At 30.6% G+C, this 22,329-nt stretch overlaps 3 protein-coding genes across 4 annotated transcripts; 2 read left to right on the top strand and 1 right to left on the bottom strand.

The window, feature by feature from the left end:
* The first annotated feature begins 1,126 nt into the window (after positions 1-1,126).
* On the top strand, positions 1,127-7,391 carry LOC113521592 (glutamyl-tRNA(Gln) amidotransferase subunit B, mitochondrial). Its single transcript, XM_026907168.2, has 6 exons — positions 1,127-1,574; positions 2,693-3,119; positions 4,153-4,329; positions 4,915-5,067; positions 5,557-5,729; positions 6,707-7,391. Exons 2-6 carry the CDS (start codon positions 2,712-2,714, stop codon positions 7,365-7,367), a joined length of 1,572 nt encoding a protein of 523 aa, XP_026762969.2. The 5' UTR covers positions 1,127-1,574; positions 2,693-2,711; the 3' UTR covers positions 7,368-7,391.
* Positions 7,392-15,403: 8,012 nt separating this feature from the next.
* Positions 15,404-19,265, top strand: LOC113521835 (uncharacterized). Its single transcript, XM_026907491.3, has 3 exons — positions 15,404-17,116; positions 17,851-17,977; positions 18,967-19,265. The coding sequence occupies exons 1-3, from the start codon at positions 16,822-16,824 to the stop codon at positions 19,127-19,129; spliced, it is 585 nt and encodes a 194-aa protein (XP_026763292.1). The 5' UTR covers positions 15,404-16,821; the 3' UTR covers positions 19,130-19,265.
* A 94-nt stretch (positions 19,266-19,359) lies between these two features.
* LOC113521834 (allergen Tha p 1) lies at positions 19,360-21,368 on the bottom strand. Of its 2 annotated transcripts, none has more exons than XM_031909814.2 (4): positions 21,209-21,368; positions 20,519-20,716; positions 19,715-19,841; positions 19,360-19,645 (listed from the first exon to the last, which is right to left on the bottom strand). In XM_031909814.2, exons 2-4 carry the CDS (start codon positions 20,709-20,711, stop codon positions 19,522-19,524), a joined length of 444 nt encoding a protein of 147 aa, XP_031765674.2. In that variant the 5' UTR covers positions 20,712-20,716; positions 21,209-21,368; the 3' UTR covers positions 19,360-19,521. The 2 variants fall into 2 exon arrangements, with proteins under 2 accessions (XP_031765674.2, XP_031765675.2); XM_031909815.2 differs by having other exon boundaries at positions 20,519-20,713; positions 21,209-21,363.
* Between the last annotated feature and the right edge of the window lie 961 nt (positions 21,369-22,329).

Here is a 22,329-nt window from a genome sequence, read left to right as displayed (position 1 = left end):
AAATTCCAGTAAATCGATATAGAAATTGCGACCTTTCGTACTCTCGAATTATAATACTAGCGATATGTTCTTCTGATAGATTTGTATAAGTGTAATTTGTCAATTTAAACTTTTGCAAAGAGATCCCAATTTTAATTAATTCCTAATTCTTGTTCCATGAGTGCAGTACAAAATTGTCATTCGATATCGATATTAGGTTCAAGAGTTAATCTGCATCTAAAAATTTTTTCTTCCAATTAGTTGCAACACTAAAAAAATTTGCGTGTTTTATTTTAGTTTAAAAAAATATAAAAATATTATTTCAGCTGACTAAATATTGATGCGTATAATCTAAGCATAAAACATACATTTTTAAATTAGATCTTCAGGAACTCAATAGTGAATATTGCATCTAATTTGTTGCAGTAGCTCGTTTTTGCATAATTCCTGAACAAATATATACACAGACAAAATTTCTAAAAATTGTTGTTTTAGCTTCTATTTCTCTTATTCAGACCCCTCATATCAATTTTTTTTTAAATATCTCCCATGTACAGATATTATCGAGTTTTTTTTTTATATTAGTATCTACAATTTAATTATATTAGTAAGATAAGAAATCGTTATGTACCTATACTTGCAGTGGTCGTATAATAACTTACAAGTTTGTTTTGAAATTGTCATCTGATTAAAATAATAAAACTGAAAGTAAAGAAGTAAAAGTTTCAATTCAAATTACTTAATTATTACTTAATCTTTGTAAATTATTGATGCTCATTAATTCTTCTCTTTTCGTGAGTAGACAAAGTAAATAAAATTTTATCTAAGAAATCAGTTTAGGGTACAATAGGGCTGATATACCTAAAAAACGTAAAAGCCTAGGTAAGGTTATCGAATTTTTAAATTAGTGGTTTCTAAGCTATATTAATATAAAAATTTACATACTGATCTACATTATAACATGATTATAATTATAGGATAAAATAGAATATAATGGTACTTTTACATCCAAGTCAAAGTAGATGTGTTGTGTCCCTTACTTTGCTCTAGAACATTTCATTGGTATATTATAGTTGTCTTTGTACGAGTATTGCCAAACAATCTCAATCGGTCGGATTATATCGTTAAGGCTTATGTACCGTATTGAACATTGCGTTGTTTTGACTTGTAGTCATACGTCGCGAGGCTCTTTCCACGACCGAACGCTAGTACAGATTTCGCGAAAAACGGAACGCATTTTTAACTTTTTTATTAAAAAAAGATCACTAGAAATGTATTCAATAGCTGAAGCTACATTGGCTTTCGTTGTTTTATATCTTTTTTCTTTTTTATTTGAAGTTGTAACGGGATTGGTTGTGTAATTAAATTTAAGTACAGCTATTTTCCAAAATGTGATATTTATAGTAGTTAATATTTTTAAATGTCTACTTAAAATAGTCAAATATGCAATTTTTAGAGGTGATAGCTTTATTTATATATATTTAGTCCAGTATTTGAATTAATTCCTATTTATCTAATTTATAAGTTTGACATATTTACCTATAAGAAACAAATCAATAAATTATATTTATATCTACTTATACACCAAGATCAAGGTAAGTGATATTATTATTTATTTTATATTTATAACATTTGTCTTCTTACCTATTCATTAACAACCTTAATGGCAGTCTCAAAAGTTTTTAATAAATTTTAAAACGAACCTATCTAGAACTCATTTGATAACAGTAACATATAGACTAAGATTTTTATAAGTGTCTAGGAAAAGTTAGTTATATTTTGTTAGAAAAATACATTCTAGTTTTCATAAGAAAATAATAAAATTTATTAAGTCTTCATATTGTTACCAATCACTTATATTGTATGGGATTTTAGTTATTCTTCGATATTGACGTGTTCATTTTATATGTACAATTGAATAATACGAGAAAACAATAAATTATAAGAACATGAATTCTCTGTTAGTTAATAATAAAATAGATTATGCTGTGATTTATTCAAATTAAACCGCTTGAAGTTAGTGCTGCCATCTATTAACAATAGTTGCTGTCTAGTTCTTTTTATAGTTTCTAGTATTTTTTATCTGTACAAGTCTGTAGTACAAGAGTATTTTTTTACTGTCAATGTTTTTTTTTTTTTTTTTTCCTTTTTTTGTGAACACTGTCAATGTTAAATATCAAATATTATTTCATTATAGGGGATCTCCACTTAAATATATATCGATTATAATAATCGATATAAAACATAGGTACTCGGTATCAATGTTTATCGATTGCTTGTAATATTATTAGATAGATAATTTCCATTATCGTTTCGCTAGCTACTCAGTCGCAGGTGTCACTATTTGTTAATGATAATTAAATTTGAAATAATATATATATATATATATATATATATATATATATATATATATATAATAATTTTTAAAAATTATTATATATATATATAATAATTTTTAAGTATAATATAATAAATATAACAAAAAAATATATTTTTATTGTGAATATTGAATAAAAACATATTTACCGAAACATCGAACAATCTAATATATTAGATTGTTCAATGATTGTTTTAACTCAATTTATATCGACTGATATATCACATGGCATAAATCGAGTTAATTCGATATATCGATGTTAAGTAATATCCATATTAGTTGTCAAAAAATGACAATCAGTTTGGTCCTAGATTTAAGTAATTTCTTAATTTTTAGATATAAAAAAACATAAAAAATGTGGTATTATAAAATACACCGTAACTTAAATAAAAAAGTCAAACCAATAATTTGGACACGATACCATTCTATAGTCGCTGATAGACAATGGCAAAGCGTTGTCGGTTTGGAAGTTCATGCACAGCTCAATACAGAATCCAAGTTGTTCTCTGGCGCTGAAAATACATTTGGTGGGTTAGTTAATAATTGTGTATCTTTATTTGACGCTGCTATACCCGGAACACTACCAGTGCTGAATAGAAAATGTGTGGAACTTGGTGTTAAAACTGCACTGGCACTATCGTGTCGCGTTAATGAAGTGTCGACTTTTGATAGAAAACATTATTTTTACGCGGATTTGCCTGCTGGTTATCAAATAACACAACAGAGAGCACCTCTTGCTAGCGATGGTGTTATTAATTTTCAGGTATTTCAATGCACAATTTTCTGTCAATCTTTTTTGGGGAAAATAGTGCCTTCTTCTTATCCAAAACAAAACTGAATATATTAAAAATATGAATTATTTAGATTCATCTGGATATACTAACTAGATAGTCAAATTTTTTGTTTAACATCAGCCAACTAGGAAATTATGGATAAAAATAATTAAAATTGATTACATAAGTATAGCATAGAAAGTTTGTATATTCTATAATGATGTAATTAGATTAAAAAGAAAATTCCTTAGTTAATGTAATTAAGGGTTCAACAAATACAATACAATACAATTTTATTATAAATACCAGATGGTTTATCCTTTCATAATTGAACTATAAGCAATCGTCTAAACAAGCACAGTTTTATATTTGTGTTTTCTGTATACAACTAAAAGTTAATGAAGTCAAAAAATTTTTTTGTTAGTCTCAATATTAAAAAAAACCTAATTTAAAAAAAGGAAGAAATTTCCACGCATCTTTATATATTTTTGGTCTAAAAGTTTATTTTGTAATTATTAGTCTTCTAAATGTCTTAAAGTTACAACTTATACAATAAATCTTATACATATAGTAAGTTAACCTGTTTTCTATCTTAGTCTATGGTAATTTAACAATTTCATTATCAGCATGTCAGCCATTAATTGTCCACTGTTGAGCATAGACCTCCCCCATAGACTGCCTAGGTATTTACCAGTAAGGGATTGGGTACAGTTGTTGCCACACTTAGCAGGCAGGTTGGCAACTACAGTTAAGTTTTAGTGATGTTTTAAATCATCAAGTTCTCTTAGTAGCCTCTTACTATATAATAATTTATTTTTAATTTAATTATGTATTTCCAACTGAATTCATACACATCAAAGGAAATAGAATAATTGAGACAATACAATTTCTATTGAAGTATTGACTAATCTTGAATTTATATGAATTATTTATTTTCTGGTGTTTATTTCCATATTAATTTAATACTAATTTAGTCAAGATTTTTGGATTAAAATCTTAAATATATGCCTTTGTTGTTCACAGGTATTTACACCGGGAGTACATAAGAAACCGTATAAAAAGAGTTCAAAGATTAAGCAAATCCAACTGGAGCAGGATAGTGGAAAGTCCTTACATGATGATGAGTTAAAAAGAAGTCTTGTGGATCTAAATAGAGCTGGAGTGCCACTTATTGAGCTTGTTTTTGAGCCTGATTTAGAGGTACTTTTTAATTTTTTTTTCTTATAATCAAAACTTCATATTTTCAATATCAAATTTTTATTTACATTTCATTATAAATTTAATATTTATGTATGTTTATTTATATTTTGTATATATATATAGTATTATTAAATATATAATATTACATATATACAAAATAACTATGTTCTCCTTTACAACTGCTGCTTAAAATAGTAATAGTCATAGTGAAAGCCTATTTACAGACATGGTTACATGTGGGTTGTATACACACTTTTAATTTTATATATATATATTTCATTTGCTTTGATTTCTTTTGTCTTGAACACAGAGATCAGAAATGTTTAAATCTTTGTAGCTATCATCATCTAATGTTAATTGGATACAAAAAGTGTGGGTTAACGTCAGAAAAATTTAAAATCATCTTGTTTTGTATTATATTTAGTAATAGTTAAATTACAATAAAATAATATGATTTTTACACAGTTCACACAGTCGCCTTTAAGTCAATAGGTATAAAAACCTTTTTTTTCTACAAAACTATTGCTAGGACAACATAATGTCATAATAACAACTTTATCACCTATTTGTAATAATGTTTTCCAGGATGGTGAGGAGGCTGCAGCATTGGTGAAGGAGCTAATATTGATCGTACAGAGACTTGAAGCCTGTACAGGTCGTATGGAAGAGGGAGCACTACGAGTTGACGCTAATGTGTCACTACGTCGCATTGGACAGCCGCTCTCTACAAGGACTGAGGTATATTTCTTCCTACATTACTGTACTTTAGAAAATAGATTCTGTGCTAAATCTTCTACATGTATATTGTTGTTTCATGTATTTTTTGCCACAATGTGGTTGGGTATGGATATTCCATATCCAGTGGTATAGTTGGATAGGCAAAACACCCTAGTTCTCAGAAATGGTAATGCATATAGACCATAGTGTATTCTGTGCTGTCCAAGTTGTTGTTTATGTTTAGTTGTCAAGTAATAAGAATAAATGGTGACAGTTGCTACTTTCAATTAGATGGTAACTTGTTTGCCATTATAAGTTGCATAAAAATGATACATTTTTATGGCAAGGGAACTGTGCTAGAGCCATTGGTTGAATAGAACTTGATGTGAGATTATTGTTCTCAACCTGGTTATTAATTTTGATACATTTTTTGTTCATATATAAAAATGTCTAACATTGACTTGACTGTAAGTTAAGTTATTAATGATTGATATTTATACTGTATTTCAGATAAAAAATATAGGATCTATTCGTGGCGTGGCGGGTGCAATTCGGCACGAAATCGATCGTCAACGATCGATACTTGAGAGTGGTGGCACCATATTGAACGAAACGCGTTCATGGGACGCCACTAACAAAGTGACTGTGGCGATGCGAGACAAAGAAGTTGTACAGGATTATAGGTGAGTGTTATTTAATTAAATGGGAAATGAAAAATTTGGAAGAGTAATTACAAAATATAGAATTCATGATACTGGTTTTCTATTTGTAAAATTAGCATTGAAGCCTCCATTTATGAGGTTATCAAGTTCTAAATTTAATTAGCCATGTAAGTCTGATTTAGTAGAAAACTTATGTTTATAAGTTATTTTTTTTATTAAACCTTATATCTATACAACTGTATATAACACTCGCTTTATTATTATTTTGTTTTCATAAATATAAGTGCATCCTATTTATTAAAATCCATTATCATTATTACATCTGAAGAACTTACATTTGTTTATTTGATAATTAGGTAAATAATGCTTTAAAGTTCGTGTACATGATAAAGAACATATGAATATGTATGGATCACTAACCATGTAAGTTGGACAGCAAAAATACAATTTAATAATTGTTATCAGCCCACTGGTGAAATCTCCAAAATATTTTTTTAATATTAATTAGTTGGCAAACAACTATTAAGTGATTTTGATAAGAAATGGAAAATAGTATTTGAAATAATATCAAATAATATTTTTTTTGTAAAATATAGGTGGAAGTAGATTATTAAAATACATACAGCAAGCTATGATCAACCTGAAAAAAAAAAATTATTAATGATGAAATTTTTGAAACTACTTAGTATGTTATTTTTTTTATTGACGTTTACAAGATTCCTTCTGGAAACAGTTGTGGTTAATTACCTAATGGTGCATTTATGACAATTATATTCACATATTACTAAACTAATAAAATCCATTAAAAATGTGACTCATTTATTTATTTTGTTTATTTAATTCTTTATTGTACACTTCAGTTATAAGAATATGACAGAGATAATCAAATGTTCAAAGGCGAGCTTAACTCTAATAGTTATCTTCCAGCAAACCCAAAGTAGAAAGGAGCACGTGACATTTATAATTTGCTAAAAATTTTGTATGTTCTTATTTTTCAGGTATATGCCAGAGCCGAATCTCCCGCCCCTACGAGTTAACTTGAAAACGAAGAATGACACTCAGGATGTTATAAGCGTACCTTTAATACAGGATCAAATTCCGGAATTACCCGAAGACACGCGGAAGCGTCTCGTACAAGAATTCCAACTCAGACCAGAGGCTGCTATACAACTCGTCAATGAACCTATATTATTAGAATATTTCCTGGAAATCAGTGCAAATAAAGAAAGAAATCCAACTAAGGTGGCCAATTTACTACTAAATGACCTTCTCACAGCTCTAAACCAAAATAAAGTTAATATTGATCACTGTCCAGTGACATCGAAACAGCTTATTGAGCTTTCTGATTTGCTGCTACAGAAAAAGATCAATTTGGATATGTGTAGACAGATTCTCGATGAGTTAGTACACAATGCGGATGAAGATATATCACCTTCAAGGCTACTCAAAGAAAAAGGATGGTCAATGATAACAGATGAAGCAGAATTGACTAAATTGTGTATAGAAGTTTTAGAAAATAATCCTAAATTAGTTAAACAGTATAAGGAAGGAAAAAAGAAGGTTTACAGAGCATTATTGGGTATAGTAGTAAAAAGTTCTGAGAATAAGATTGACATGGCAGCTGTATCAAAAATAATGGACGATCTGTTGAAAAAGTGATAAATAAATATTTTGGTTGTGATATTGGATAGTTTCAGTTATTCATTTTCAGCCAATTCCTACGACTGTTTAAGCGTCAGGAAAACTAACATGTTAACTAGTTGTTAAGCTAAAAATATGTGTTAAATCAATTCAGACTTGGAATGTTATCTGTTGATAATAATTTAAATTATTCTTCACATTCTGAATCCGGGGAGAAAGCTGATGGGTTTTAAAAGTCCCATTGCTAGCAATATTTCCTATCAGGTCAATCTTCATGCAATTCTCCCTGGAAACCATTGAGATTAATTCTTGTTAAATTTATCATGATGGGCTAACTGACCTGTTTTCATCCTCATCTATCATCTCTCACTCACCATTTCATTATCATTATTAAAGAAATCTGAACCCTGCAGTAGAATCATAACAATGATTAATGACGATTTTAACGAGTTTGTAAAGAAGGCTATTCGAAAAAGGATGATTTGAATATTATTGAAAGGTTGATTTGGTAGAGAATGCTATTAGCATTAAGTCCGTTATTTAGTCCATTCAGCGTTAATGCTTCTTTGGTTTTGTAAAGGGATTGACACCAAGTAATCTAATTGAAAAAGTTCGCAATTAAAAATCTTCCCCCCGCTTCTAGGTCGCTTTACTTTGGTAGGCGTTGATTCGTTTTGAAACACCCAAACTGTCGACTGACACTTTGTTTCTGGATAGTATTGATAATTCCATGATTCATCACCTGTAATGATGTCGTAAACACGCCGAGACGAGCCTGCTTCAAATTTGTCTATATCATGGCACCATTCCACCCTTGCCTGATTCTGAACATCGGTGAGGTTGTACGGCATCCAGCGTGAAACTATCCTCCGCACCCGTAGATGCACCTGTAGAATCTCATGAAGGCTTCCTGATCGAATCTGCAATATATGCTGAATCTCTTGGTATTTAACTCGTCTATTGTCTTGGATCAAAATTTTCATTGCTAGCACGTTTTCTTCCGTAACAGCCGTCAAAGGGCGACCACTTCTTTCTTCATCCCCTAAAGTTAGTCGACCGCGCTTAAATTCATTATACCAACCATACACGGTTGCCTTAGTAGGACCTTCATCCATGAATGCCATTTGAAGTCTATCGTATGATTCGTTCGGTTTCAGGCGACACTTAAAATCGTAATAAATCATAGCGCGAAAATGTTCTCGACGCAAGTCCATTTTTCAATGAGACGCGGTAATTTTAATTAACTCGCAAAAATGTGGAAGGGAGTTTTGAATTTAGAACATTTCTATTTTTACTTATAAGTAATCATATTTTTAAATAAATTATAACTGGCCAGTGTCACATACATAAAAACTTTTTCTCGCAATACTTTCTTAGTGACCTGGTACTTTCTCTTGGTTAATAAAGTTATTAAAAAAAATTATAATCTTATAAAATCTAATCATTTTATTTGGAATCTATTCCAAAAGTTTTCGGAAGACGAGTGATCTGGCATACTGTTGTATTCAACGATAATAGAAAGCGACGATAGTAAAATTAAAAAAAAATATGCTCATGATTGTAATACCAGATAGTTGCATACATATATACAAAATTATATATAAATCATAGTTTAAATTGCGAAGATAAATAAAATGTCATTTCTCATATTTTTTATCTGCCATTATAATTTTTCTTCTTTAATGTCGTGAAAATATACCTCCCAAACAAATACAAAAAGATAGGTAACAAAGCAAAGATTTTTAATACCTTGTAAAACCGAAAGATATCACATAATCTTAACATAGTTGGTTATTTATGGATCTTTATCCATAAATAACCAATTGTGTTAAGATTATCTATATATGTATCTTTATACATCCAAGCAGGTATACTATCATACCATCCTACATGGAGGATGAGGTCTGGGTCAGATAGCCTATTATGTCTAATTCGACATGTATTAATTACAATTGTTTTTATTGAACACCACATAGAGGTCGACTTGACAAGGTATCTTGCTGGCCAATTATTACTAGCAATTCCAAGAATCCTCTCCTCCTCTCAGATATAGTCAGAGAGTTAGCCATCTATTGCACTTTTGGATATGTGGTGGGAGCAGATATTTAATTACGGGGACAAGCGGCTCCATATTCATTTTTGATAAATTCATCATGATGGACCAACATAATTCTCCATTCTTCAGTGGTACCGCACCATGCACTGTAATAGTAGGTACATATACGATGTTGTCATTAATTTCTTTTGTTTTGAGGTTTCTTCAGGGTCGGCAGCGCGTGCGTAATACCCCTGGTATTGCAGGCGTTTATAGGCTACGGTAACCACTTACCATCAGGTGGGCCGTATGCTTGTTTGCCACCTCAGTGGCATAAAAAATCATTATTTGCCATTATTTATATATAGAATATATAAATATAGAAGTGTTACAATGTTCTCATGAAGAGTAAGTACATACATGAACCTTGTTTAGGTATAGCAAAATTTAATCGATAGGTAGCGAATATATATGCACTAATGTTAGGTTATATTTAATTTAAAATTAAAAAAGAAGGTATATCGTCATAGTCGTAGAATACTGACGGATCTGACAAATATTACATATAAAGATCCGTCAGTATTCTACGACTATGACGATATGTCCACATTTAGGCAAGCATATTCTTATTTATTTATTTAAGGAACACCAACAGCATATTGCATTATAACATATAGGTATAACAACATTAAATACAATACAATATTAATGCACATGCCTATTATAGGTATTCACAGCATTCACTTTAACATAATTATACAGTGTAAGAAAATTAAGTAAATAACAAAAATAAACATGTAATCTAAGTTCTGAGCAATATCAGAATATAAGATTATGAGTGAATTAAATTAAAAAAAATATATTAAAGAGATATATATTATGACAATTAGAGTTAATTTTCATAAGATTGTTGTACAAAGTGCTTCAGCAATTTATTCCTGTAGGAATTCGAATTATCGTACACTATATCAATTTCAGGTAATTTGGCATTAATTTCATTGTATGACGCACTAATCCTGGCCAGAGGTTGATGCAGTCCTAGGTTTGTTCTGCAGCGCGGTAAGCTAAATGTTCTAGTTATAGGGTGTCGAGGATAATTTAGAGGATAATTCTAATCCAACATAGCTAGTGTGATCTTATATACCATGACTTAATCCGTGTGAAATATTTTATGAAATCTTAATGCTCATTGACTTCTCATCAACGCCTGTATAAATTCATGTTTCTAGACCCAGCACTTTTGATAGGTAGGTTGCATGGTTTGTGTTATGATTATTATTGTTATTACACGTCAAATAAATATGTTATTACAAGTCAACTAAATGGATTATTAACGATGGAGAAGAGAAATAAAAAACAACCTTTTTCAGTTCTGTCATTGACACACAAGAAGTTTTTTTTTTTTTTTTTTTATTTTATAATACCATAAACAAAGTTAGGGTTGCTATATAAAGTTCACAATAAACTATACTTCAACACTACCCCTCAAACCAAACTTTGTTTCAAACATAAAAAAAAATACCATAAGCACAAACAGCACAATACAAAAAATAAACTTATAATTTCTGATACAGTGAAATATCTTTCATAAAATTACTTATTTTTACAGAACTCAGAGGCTTGGTGAACATATCAGCCACCATACACTGAGTAGACAAATACTTAATCTCTATTTTGTTACTCTCAACTGCTTCTCTAATAAAATGAAATTTAATGTCTATGTGCTTAGTCCTATTACTATTTACCTTGTTAGCAGCTATCTTATGACATGACTGGTTGTCATTATACAAAATAATAGGTTTATCTATCATCTCTACATATAGTTCTTTAATAATATTCTTTAAGAAAATAGCCTCCTTGGCACCCTGAGCCAGGGCAACATATTCCGCTTCAGTTGATGATAATGAAACACAAGTTTGCTTTTTACTTTCAAAGGCAATAAGATTATCACCAAGTTTAAACACTAATCCGGAATATGATCTCCTGTCTTCTGAATTTGCCCAATCGGCATCAACATATCCATATAAACTGAAGTTCTTTGACTTCTTATATACTAAACAATAATTAATTGTACCTTTCAGATACCTTACAATCCTTTTTACCTGTACAAAATGTTCTTTTGTATAACAATTATTATATTGAGATAATACACAAACTGCATGTAATATGTCTGGTCTGGTATTTAGAGCAATATACATCAAGCTTCCAATTAAATTTTGATATGGAATTTTTGGATCAACGGTGTCACTTTTACTCATCCTCAAACCTGGTAGAATTGGTGAATTTACAGGTTTGCAATCTTGCATTCCATACACACTTAATATATTTTCTATATACCTTTTCTGATCAACAATTAATTCTGAACCTACTCTTCTTATTCTCAAACTTAGGGCATGTTCTATGGGACCTAAATTCTTTAATTTAAATTTACTATCTAGTAGAGAAAATATATCATGCTTTTTCTTTTGATTATTACCAAATGCAAAAATGTCATCCACATAAATTGCTAAAATTAAATAAAGGTTATCTTGTTTGAGAATATAAATACATGGTTCATGAACAGACTGCTTAAAACCAATATTAATCAAAGCATTATGCAACTCTTTATTCCAACTTGAGGCTGCCTGCTTCAGTCCATACATAGCTTTGTTTAGTTTGCATACCTTAGGCACATTATCATTTTTACCTTTATCAATTAACAAGCCCTTTGGCATATACATAAAAACATCTTCATTTAATGTTCCATGAAGAAAAGCAGTAACAACATCCCAATGGTCTATAAACCAATCAAACTGAATTGCCAAAGAAAAAAGAATTCTAAGTGCACTAGAACGAACAACTGGTGAATATGTATCATGATAATCAATACCAAATCTTTGATTATACCCACGTGCAACTAACCTAGCCTTATATTTGACAATATTGTTGTCACTGTCTTTCTTTATTTTAAATACCCATTTGCTATCTATAGGGGTTACACCCTTTGGTAAATCTACAATAGACCAAGTATTATTAATATCCAATGATGAAAGTTCAGCATTAATAGCATCTTTCCAACAAGCTGGTAAATTATCAAAATCATCAAAATGTAAACATTCATCATCAGATTCCATGCACATATACACATGATAGTCTGGAAACTCCTTTATCTTTCTATTACGCAATGGATATCGTTGAGAATTTTCACTTTCGACATTTCCATTACTGTTACCACTACACAATGGATCCACATTTATCACTGACTCACTTTCACTTTCTGATAAATTATCACAGTCTAAGAACACAGGATCACTATCACATGAATTATGTATAAAATCTTTACCTGAACTTGGAACCTGGTCACATGCTTGAGCTGGATCAGCGGCGGTGACAGCCCTTGGGGCCATAGACGATGATGCATGTCCTCTTGTCACTTTCTGAACTTTGCTGCTGTTGACTTCATCAGCATCAGGAATTAAGGATATCACAAAATCATGATTTTTCGAAGATTCCTTCTGATGTTTAGACTGCTGCTCTGTTAAATCCTGTTTAAAAATATCAACACATACTTGTTCTGGTAGGAATTTAACATCTCTAGATAAAACTATCTTTCTGTCCTCTGTCCATATTCTATACCCATCTTTGTCTCCACAATATCCAACTAAGTTTCCCTTTATTGCCTTTTTATCTAGCTTTCTGCGCTTTTGGTCAGGTACATGAATAAAACATTTTGTGCCAAATATCTTCAGATGACTTATATCAGCTTTTTTGCCAAACCATAAACTGTATGGTGTAGATGAGTCATCAACACCTGTTGGACCAGTCCTATTCAGAACATATGCAGCAGTGTTAACAGCTTCTGCCCATAGCTGCTTATCAAAATTATTTGCATGTAGCATACTCCGAGCTGCTTCCATTAATATTCTGTTTTCACGCTCCGCAGCTCCATTCTGCTGTGGGCTATATGGAATGGTCATGCGATGATTAATTCCAAATGATGACAATATGGCTTGCATTTCCTTGTTTATAAATTCTTTACCTCCATCAGTTATTAATTCTTTTATTGTATGACCTATTGTCTTAGCTTCCAAAATAAAGTTCTTTGTTACTTCTGAAACTGCTGTCTTTTCTTTTATAAAATATACTTTTCTGTATTTGGAGTAATCGTCTTTGAATGCAATACAATATCTACTACCTCCAACAGATACTTCAGCAATGGGGCCACAGACATCAGCATGAATAATTTGTCCTGGTACCTGTGCTCTGATATTTCTTGTATGAAAAGGCAAGCGAGACATTTTACCAAACATGCACCCATCGCAAACAATTTTTTCTGCTGGCTGGAATGGAATATTATTCAGTTTTAAGAATTTTTCAACATGTCTAATATTCTGGTGACATAGGCGTTCATGCCAGATATTTAAGTCTGCCGTATGACTACTAAGCATACAATAATTTTCAGGTAATATCACCCTCATCTCCAATCTGTACATATTTCCCTTATTTCTTATTGCAACTGCTTTTATGTTATTGCCATTTTTAAATATTCTTTTATTTTTATCACCTATTTCAATTAAATTATTTTTTAAAGCTGACCCTGAAGAGAATAAATTCTGTTTACAGGTAGGAACAAACCAAGCATCTTTTAAATGACCTTTCTCCCATTTTCCATTAACCAACATTTTTATGTCTATGATGCCAAATCCTACAGCCATCATTTGACTACCATCTCCGAGATAAACTGGAATTGGGTTATCAAATTGTTCATATGAAGCAAAATACTCTCTATGTGAAGTAATATGGTGTGACGCACCAGAATCTATTATCCAGTCCTCTTTAGTTATCACGGTACTATGTGCAACAAAAGCATGTCCATTTGTAGAATCAGATTTTTGTTTATTTTTAAATTTAAAACAATGTTTTTTGATATGTCCTTTTCTTTTACAATAATTACAAACTGGACCTTTATTATATATACGCTTTTCAGTCTTTGCAACTAGAGCGACTTCACTTTCAGGTTTGCTTTCATTCAATCTTTGCTCATGTAAGCGAAGACGTTCCATTAATGTGGTTACATTTCTATCCGATGCAGGGACAGATTCCCATGCATTTTTGAACTCAAGATAGTTAACAGGCAATGTATTCAGTATTCTGTTTAAAAGTAAGGACTGAGGCAAAGTACTGCCTTCATTTTTCAATTCTAAGTTTAATTGAGTATACAGTCTTTGTAACTTAGAGACATGCGTAGCTATACTGTCCTCTGGTAACTTTTTATACGTAAATAGCTCGCAGTACAAAAGATCCAGTCTTCTTTCATTTTTCTGTTCATACACAGCATGAAGAGTATCCCACATTTCTTTCGCACTTTTGCAGGTTAAAATGTGCTGTTTCGGCTCTCTGCCTACTGTTGAACCTATTAAATACCTTGCAATTGATTCCTTTTCATGGTATAATTTGAAAGACTTTGGTTCTTCTCCATCTTTTGGTTGTTGCGCTACACCGGTCACATGGTCCTCAACTCCATGTAGGGTTATTTGTAAGTTGATATCGAATTTCCATGAAATCCAATTACCTTCACCCTCCAACTTGTCCACTGTGATTTTATCTAATCGCACAGACATTATTGACAAGTACCTCAAGAAGTTCTGAACAAAAAACTTTCAACCGGAAAAAAAAAATGGCGGCTGTGACTTGTGGAAATTGTTCTAGTTTTGTACGAATAATTACAATACCATATAAATGGAAAATCAGGCTGGGCCCATAACCTGTTATGATTATTATTGTTATTACACGTCAAATAAATATGTTATTACAAGTCAACTAAATGGATTATTAACGATGGAGAAGAGAAATAAAAAACAACCTTTTTCAGTTCTGTCATTGACACACAAGAAGTTTTTTTTTTTTTTTTTATTTTATAATACCATAAACAAAGTTAGGGTTGCTATATAAAGTTCACAATAAACTATACTTCAACAGTTTGCAACGCGCACGTGACCTAATATTCAGGCGTCCACTGGCTACAGTGATAGTTTACAATCCGACAGGCTGTATAATTGTCACATTTGTAGTATAAAAAAAAAATGAGATTAATTGATCAGTGCAGTAACATTGGACTTATTCGAATTTGACTATAATATTTTTTTTATGTTAGATGAACAACAAATCATGTAGGCTTATAGAATATCTATATAATATATACACTAACGAAATCACTAATATTTACACCATGATTCATAAATTCCAAAAGACGATCGCACAAATGAGTTTACGAATGAATTTCATGCTGAATGATCAACAGGAAATTTGTTGGTAAACACATTGTATGATCTAACTATATTGTAACTATATGGCGTTTAAGTAATATAAGGATAAATCATTGTATGAATTTGTGTATGAGGTTCAGAATAATCTACGATCGACATGCCATTAAGGTTTAGTATGCACGTACATGAGCGAAGGTTGTTAGCGACACGCGCCCCGAATATTATAATCAACAGGGGTGTCTATGCCACATTGTGTAGTCGGGTTTTTCCCTTTATCTATTTGAAAATAGCACATTAGGTCTCTTTAATTCTGATTGAGATTCTCTTATTTTCATTTTTATTAGTACATATAATATTATATTTTTCTATATGCAACGGAATGGATAAAAAGCTTGTGGGTCATCTGAAGGACAGCCGTTAAGATAGTCTTTATGGGCTGACTTATCAGACCTGGCGGTTTTTTACTCCATTAAAAATATTAAGTCATTGATCCGGACTATTCTAATTATAGCAAACAATACATATTTACAAAATTACACTGAAATCAGTTGAGCGGTTTCGGAGATTAATTTGAACGAAAATTGTAACTCAGTGTTTTTATATATTTAGATCATATATACATATAATGAAAATTACTAAAAAATATACTGTTTCGCCAATGGCACCTCCCATGCGTTGTCTTATTTGAGGAGTAACTTTTTCACTGTGTACTTTGTGTTGTCCATGATGCTGTTCATGTCTATTGGCAATGGTTACTACTTTCGGTAGGGTATATTATGTTAAGTAGATATGAATAGCATTCTGGTTTAGGTTGGGCAGATACTCAGTAACCAGTTGCTATTTAATTGAAAGTTACTGGCTCTCATAAAACGTTGGATATGATTTCTACTCCAATAAATTATTGTGACTAGACATAGACCTAGAGAATAGGATTATATCATTACGAATTCAATTGTTTTAAATCTATATTTAATTGAAGCCCTGGTAAATCTATGGGCATTTTCGAATAAGTTCTTATAGTATTTTTTATTTCAAATGATTAGTATTGACAACCCTCATTTCATTCTTTCTTTGACAAACAAATCTACAAAACAATTAAACACAGCGCACGAACAATTGCATCAGAGAGCCCACAGGGCCGTTGGATTCAATCATTTGAACTCAGAACAAACTGTGACCACGACCAACGACAATGTGGACCAAATTTTTTATTTTAATTTCAATTTTTGGTGTCGCCTTCGCCGAAACCACAGCTCCTGGCATAGATAGAAAAATGAGTGAAGGTATTGTTAGCAGAGGATATAAAGTTGTGTATGGAGATGAGGATATGGAGATTATTAACGAAGTAGTTACTGATATGGAGAAGTCTGATAATTTGAAGAATAAAATTGATGTGAATGAATCTATACCACCGTTACCGGCCCAGGATGTCAAGTGTCTGATGTCTGTTGATCGATATTGTTCCAAGGATATGGGACAAATTAAAGGTGATGTATTACGAAATTTGTTGTTTTTTGGCGCAAGTCAAGAAAAAGGAAACTCATTAATTTATTCATTGAACACTATTTTAAATGTAAATTTTGTACCGCAGTCAATAATGATTATCTACATTGTGATAGGTAATAATGTTATTGTTATTTAATGTCGCTCCTAGATTAGGCAATCTATACAGTTAAGAGTTCTGTAAAGGCATGAACTCAACCATGATCGATTGCATATCATGTTATTAAAAAATATTATAAATTATTCATTAAGAATTTTTTGTTTTTAGTACAACTAGCAATTTACCTCCATATCATACCAGTAAATAAATAATGTAGGGGAGGGACTTCTAATTGTTTTTTAATAAAATACAGCCAGGATAAAATAGAATTTAAGTACATGCTTTCACACTAATGGATTTGCTGGAAGAGATCTCTGGAGAGATAAGTAAATCTTTGCTTGTAATATATATATACATATAAATATATATATATATATATATATATATATATATATATATATATATATATATATATATATATATATATATATCATATATTATTAAGAATCTTGAAATCGGTTAAATATTTTTTGAGTTTATTTTTTTGCAAACAAAAAATCATATTATTTTTGTTTATAACATTAATTAAAATTAATGTGGCTTGTTTATTCGTTTATTTAAATCACTGCTGTATAAGCGTAATTGTTTAATTAAGTACTTCTTTTCTTCTATAACTAGGTGTTCTTATACAAGCTATTAGAGAGGATTGCCAGAAGTGTACTACGGAGCAAAAAGAGCAGGCAGGGAAAGTGATTGCAGCAATGATGGCTCATGATCCAGTGGCCTGGAAAATGTTTCTTACTAGGTACGACGGTTTGAAGAAAGTACAAAGGATATTGGGATAACCTTTCTGTATAAATAATTACGTATAAAATTTATTTATTTATTTATTATAGAGTTATAACATGGTTATATTAAATAATAAATTAAATAGATTCTAGATGACTGATGGAGATTTTTAATTGGTTTATTCTTTATTTTAAGACATCATTATTATATTTTACTCGTAAATTAACTGTTTTTTTATGAGATTAAAATGGAATAATAAGCCTCAGCATACGTTGGCCGGTTGCCAGTGAGGTACGGAAGGTGAGGGTGAAGGTAGGTCAGTTGGCTCATCGTGATCAATTCATCAAGAATTAACCACAATGATTTCCAAGGGAAGCTGTGTAAAGGTGGACTTGACATCTCCATTAGTAACTCTCCCTCCAATTACCTATTGTAATCGCCTATAATACATTTGAAGTCGTTGATCCATCGTACGTGTAGGGGCAGAGAAAGAAACTAAAAATAATGGAGACTAGTTCACTTTATCAGTTTGAAGAGTGGGACATTGTGCAAGATATTACAAGGTATAGAGGCATTACATCATAGTTTTTAGGAACCATAGAGGTTACAAAATAATTTGTTATGTTCATGGTGCTGTTCGATAGGGTGTCGTAAGTGTGAGGTACGCCGTGTGTGCCCCGGTATAGAATGGGCCGCACCTTCCTATCCCGTGGATATCGTAAGAAGCGACTAAGGGAGTACGAGGGATGGGCAATAGTGCCCCTCTTAAAACATCTGTAAAAGCCTAACTGCAGTTGCCAACTCACCTGCCAAGCATGGCAACTACTAGTAAAACTCCCCTCATGGCGAAGGTTTATGTTCAGCAGTGGACAGTTAACGGCCAAAATAATAGTGTTGTTCATATCTATAAGCGATAATAGCTACTTTTCATTAAGTAGGCCGTCAGCTGATTTGCCATTCGTAGTTGCATGAAAAATCCTGATAAAAATTTAATTTTTTTCATAGATCCGCTATTCAAAATAAGCCAGAAAAGAAACCTCCGAAACAAGAGAAAATAAAATATAAACTCGTAGGTGAACCGGAAGAAATAGTGTCATCTAAAAATAGATATACACTACCAGGTGTCAAAGTAAGAGTAAAAAGATATGTAGCTGAAAAAATGTCTTAAAATATTGCCAACAACAATGACAACATTAACAATTAACAACATTAGCAATGCCATTTTATTATATAATGGTATGTGCTCGCAAATATACATGAGATATAGTGTGGAACGTAAAGCATTTTGGAATTACGATTTTTTTCAAAATGTACTTTATATCTAGGGGAGATACTAATTATGTACTTGATAGATCTTGACCATTATTAAGATTATTTGTAAATGGTAAAAAAGATGCCTTTTGTATTTTTTTTTTGTATTTAATTTATTGCTTTCAGAAGTTAGGTTACATTATTAAATCCAAATAAAATTAAGGTTCAATTAAATTAATTAATTATTACATTTGTAGTTATTTTATTTTCTGACGAACCATAAGTTGTTTAAAATTCAGTGTTAGGTGCTTATTCTTCTTTTTCATTTGAATTACCATTTTTATTTTCTACGTCATTTTCATTACTGTTTATATTTTTTACTGATTGTTTCTTCTCTAAGTATTTTCTTTTATAACTGCCATCAGATTTATATCTGTGTTTAAAAAAATAATAATTAGTTATAATTTGAGACTAAATAATTTGTAAAAATATTAATACTTACTTCTCTTCCAACTTATTCCAATCATCTGGTCGGTGATCAATGATGTATCCCATTACCTGATCTGCTCCTTGTTGTTGCCTATTTGTACACTTTTTGCAATCATTTTGTATAGCATCTGGGAGATTATCTGAAAGTAAAATAGATTGTATAAAAAGTAATTTAATAACAATTTTAAGATCGTCCATAGAACAACACAATTTGATATTACCTAGTACTGTACCTTAAGATATGGAAGGAACACTGCGAGAAGTATGTTTATATATATACTCGTAAAACTTAGCTATAAAAGTATGAATCATATGCTAAGATAAAATTTGTAATTGTAAAAACTGGTACCTATGAAATAATCTTAGTAATTTAGAAAAATATGAAATATCGTTAATCTTTATCAAACGGAATTAAATGGAATAATATTCTTTTTTAATTTAAGAATAATAGAAAAAAATTAATATTTGATGATTTTTTAAAGAATAAATAAAAACTTTTAATTTTATTCTATTTTTTTTAACACATGGGACAAATAAGCTTGCGCTCATTTAAGGGTAAGTGACTACCGTAAGTAAGTAAGAGGGTAAGTGACATCTCCAACATGGAAGGAATTGCAGTTGGGCGCCTGGTCTTAGAAAGAAAGCCTTTTTGTTCTATTAGTAATTAATTGAGAATAGTCTTTGTCTATTAATGTGTACTTTTTTTAATTTTTTCTGTGTGCAATAAAGAAACAAATAAATAGTGTTAAATTCATGCTGTAAGAGCTAATACCCAGCTGTATTTATCAATTTACATGTACACAATTATTATACTTACTTTTTAATTCCTTGGCGTCTGGAGTACAAGGACCTTGTTCCAGTAAACATTTAATATAGCCTGTTAGAAGTCGCTCATTTGTTAGAATCTCGTCCAAATTTACACCATCATATTTATTAGTGTACTTCGATTCTTCAGAAAAATGTCCTTTTGTTAAATATAGAAGTATAAAAGACAGAAGAAAAATCTTCATGGCTTCTGGTAAAGAACACGTTTCATCAAAATTTACATTAAACAAACACTTAAAAGGAACTTACAAAAACACTATACACCATTAGAAGTAATTCAAAATAGAATACAGCTTGATAAAATAGGTAACTACATGAATATAGTTTATCATTTTATTTTTCCTAAACCAAATCGTTTGAGGTTTCTTTGCTGTCTTAATATTTTATTTCAATTTTGACAGAGCTATGTTGCGTCTGTTAAGTACTTACTAAGTTTGTAAAAAGTGCCTGTTTTGAAATTAACAGCAACGTAGTGCAACATTGCTGTTAATTTCTGAAGAGACATTTTATAAAATGCGAGCCTAGAGTCTTGTATTTCACCTATGGCTATAGCTTTAAATGTTTTATATTTTTATATATTTAATAAACGAAACGAAAAAAGGTATTCGAAAATATAATTAGCAATTACTGCATTGATATCAATTCAAAATTTATCATCGAAACTATATAAAATTGTAAATACCTTTATTTGTAGACAACAATCTGTAAAATTTCTCTCTTATTTTAAATTATATAACCAAATTTGAATTTATTTACTGATGTTATAAATGCAATATTAAGTTTGGTAGACAATCCTAAGTGCAACAGAAATAGAAAATTATGAACTATGATGTGGGACGAAATAAGTTCTTTTATATGAATTGAGTAAGTACATACAATAATGGTTTAGTGATCATCATCTATCATCTCAAATCGTTTAATCAGTAATCATACCTTTATCATTTTCTATACTGTTGTAGGTTATATGGCATAATGATTTCCTAGTTTTCTTACTTTATCCACTTATAGGCGAACTAGTTTTTACTCACGACTTCGTGCTAGCGACTGACTGATAAAAAGTAGCCTATACAGTATGAGTGTCTTAAATTTCACAAAGTTTGGTTAAGTCGTTTAGGCGATATAATGTAATAAACAAACAATTTAGTTACTTTACTATTTATAATATTAGTAAGGATGGCTATATGTATATATACATTATATGTATACATATAAGGCTATTTTGTTTAATAAAAAAGCAATAACTAAAAAATTGGTTAAAATAGAAATCTTGAAAACCTCTTTTTTGATGTCGAAAAGTATTATTTTAAAGAAAACTTTAGAAAAGAAAAAAATTATAACTATGTCGTTTAAACTTTTGTTAGCTCTTTAGAGATTGTATACTTATAAAAAAAAATTACAGAATGTATAAAAATAAAGATAAATTATAAATTTTTGTGCAGAGACCACCTAGCAACGGGAGGATAATGGGTTGATTTCATATGGTGTGCAATCTTCTACTAGAATACTATTTAATGAATTTAGCATTACATAGTGCCACTTCTATATCTATTACTATATTAAGTAGTTACACTAAATAAACCAAGTGCTTAGATAAACATAGATCAAGGGCTAGAATAGTTAAGCTAAACTATAGAACATGTATGTTTATAGCTGAATGTCGGTACATTTAAAAATATTTTTACAGATAAGCTAGCCCCTTAAAAAGATTCATAATATAACTCTCAAACATGTCTTTGTTTTTAAGATCCCGGTGCTGATTTCTGTATGTTAGGGTTAATAGGGTTAACTATAAAATAATGGCCG

The sequence above is a fragment of the Galleria mellonella genome, unplaced genomic scaffold (genome assembly GCF_026898425.1).
Source record: "Galleria mellonella isolate WM207_F2 unplaced genomic scaffold, CSIRO_AGI_GalMel_v1 utg63, whole genome shotgun sequence".
NCBI classification, from domain to species: domain Eukaryota; kingdom Metazoa; phylum Arthropoda; class Insecta; order Lepidoptera; family Pyralidae; genus Galleria; species Galleria mellonella.
This window is presented reverse-complemented; position numbering and strand designations above follow the sequence as displayed.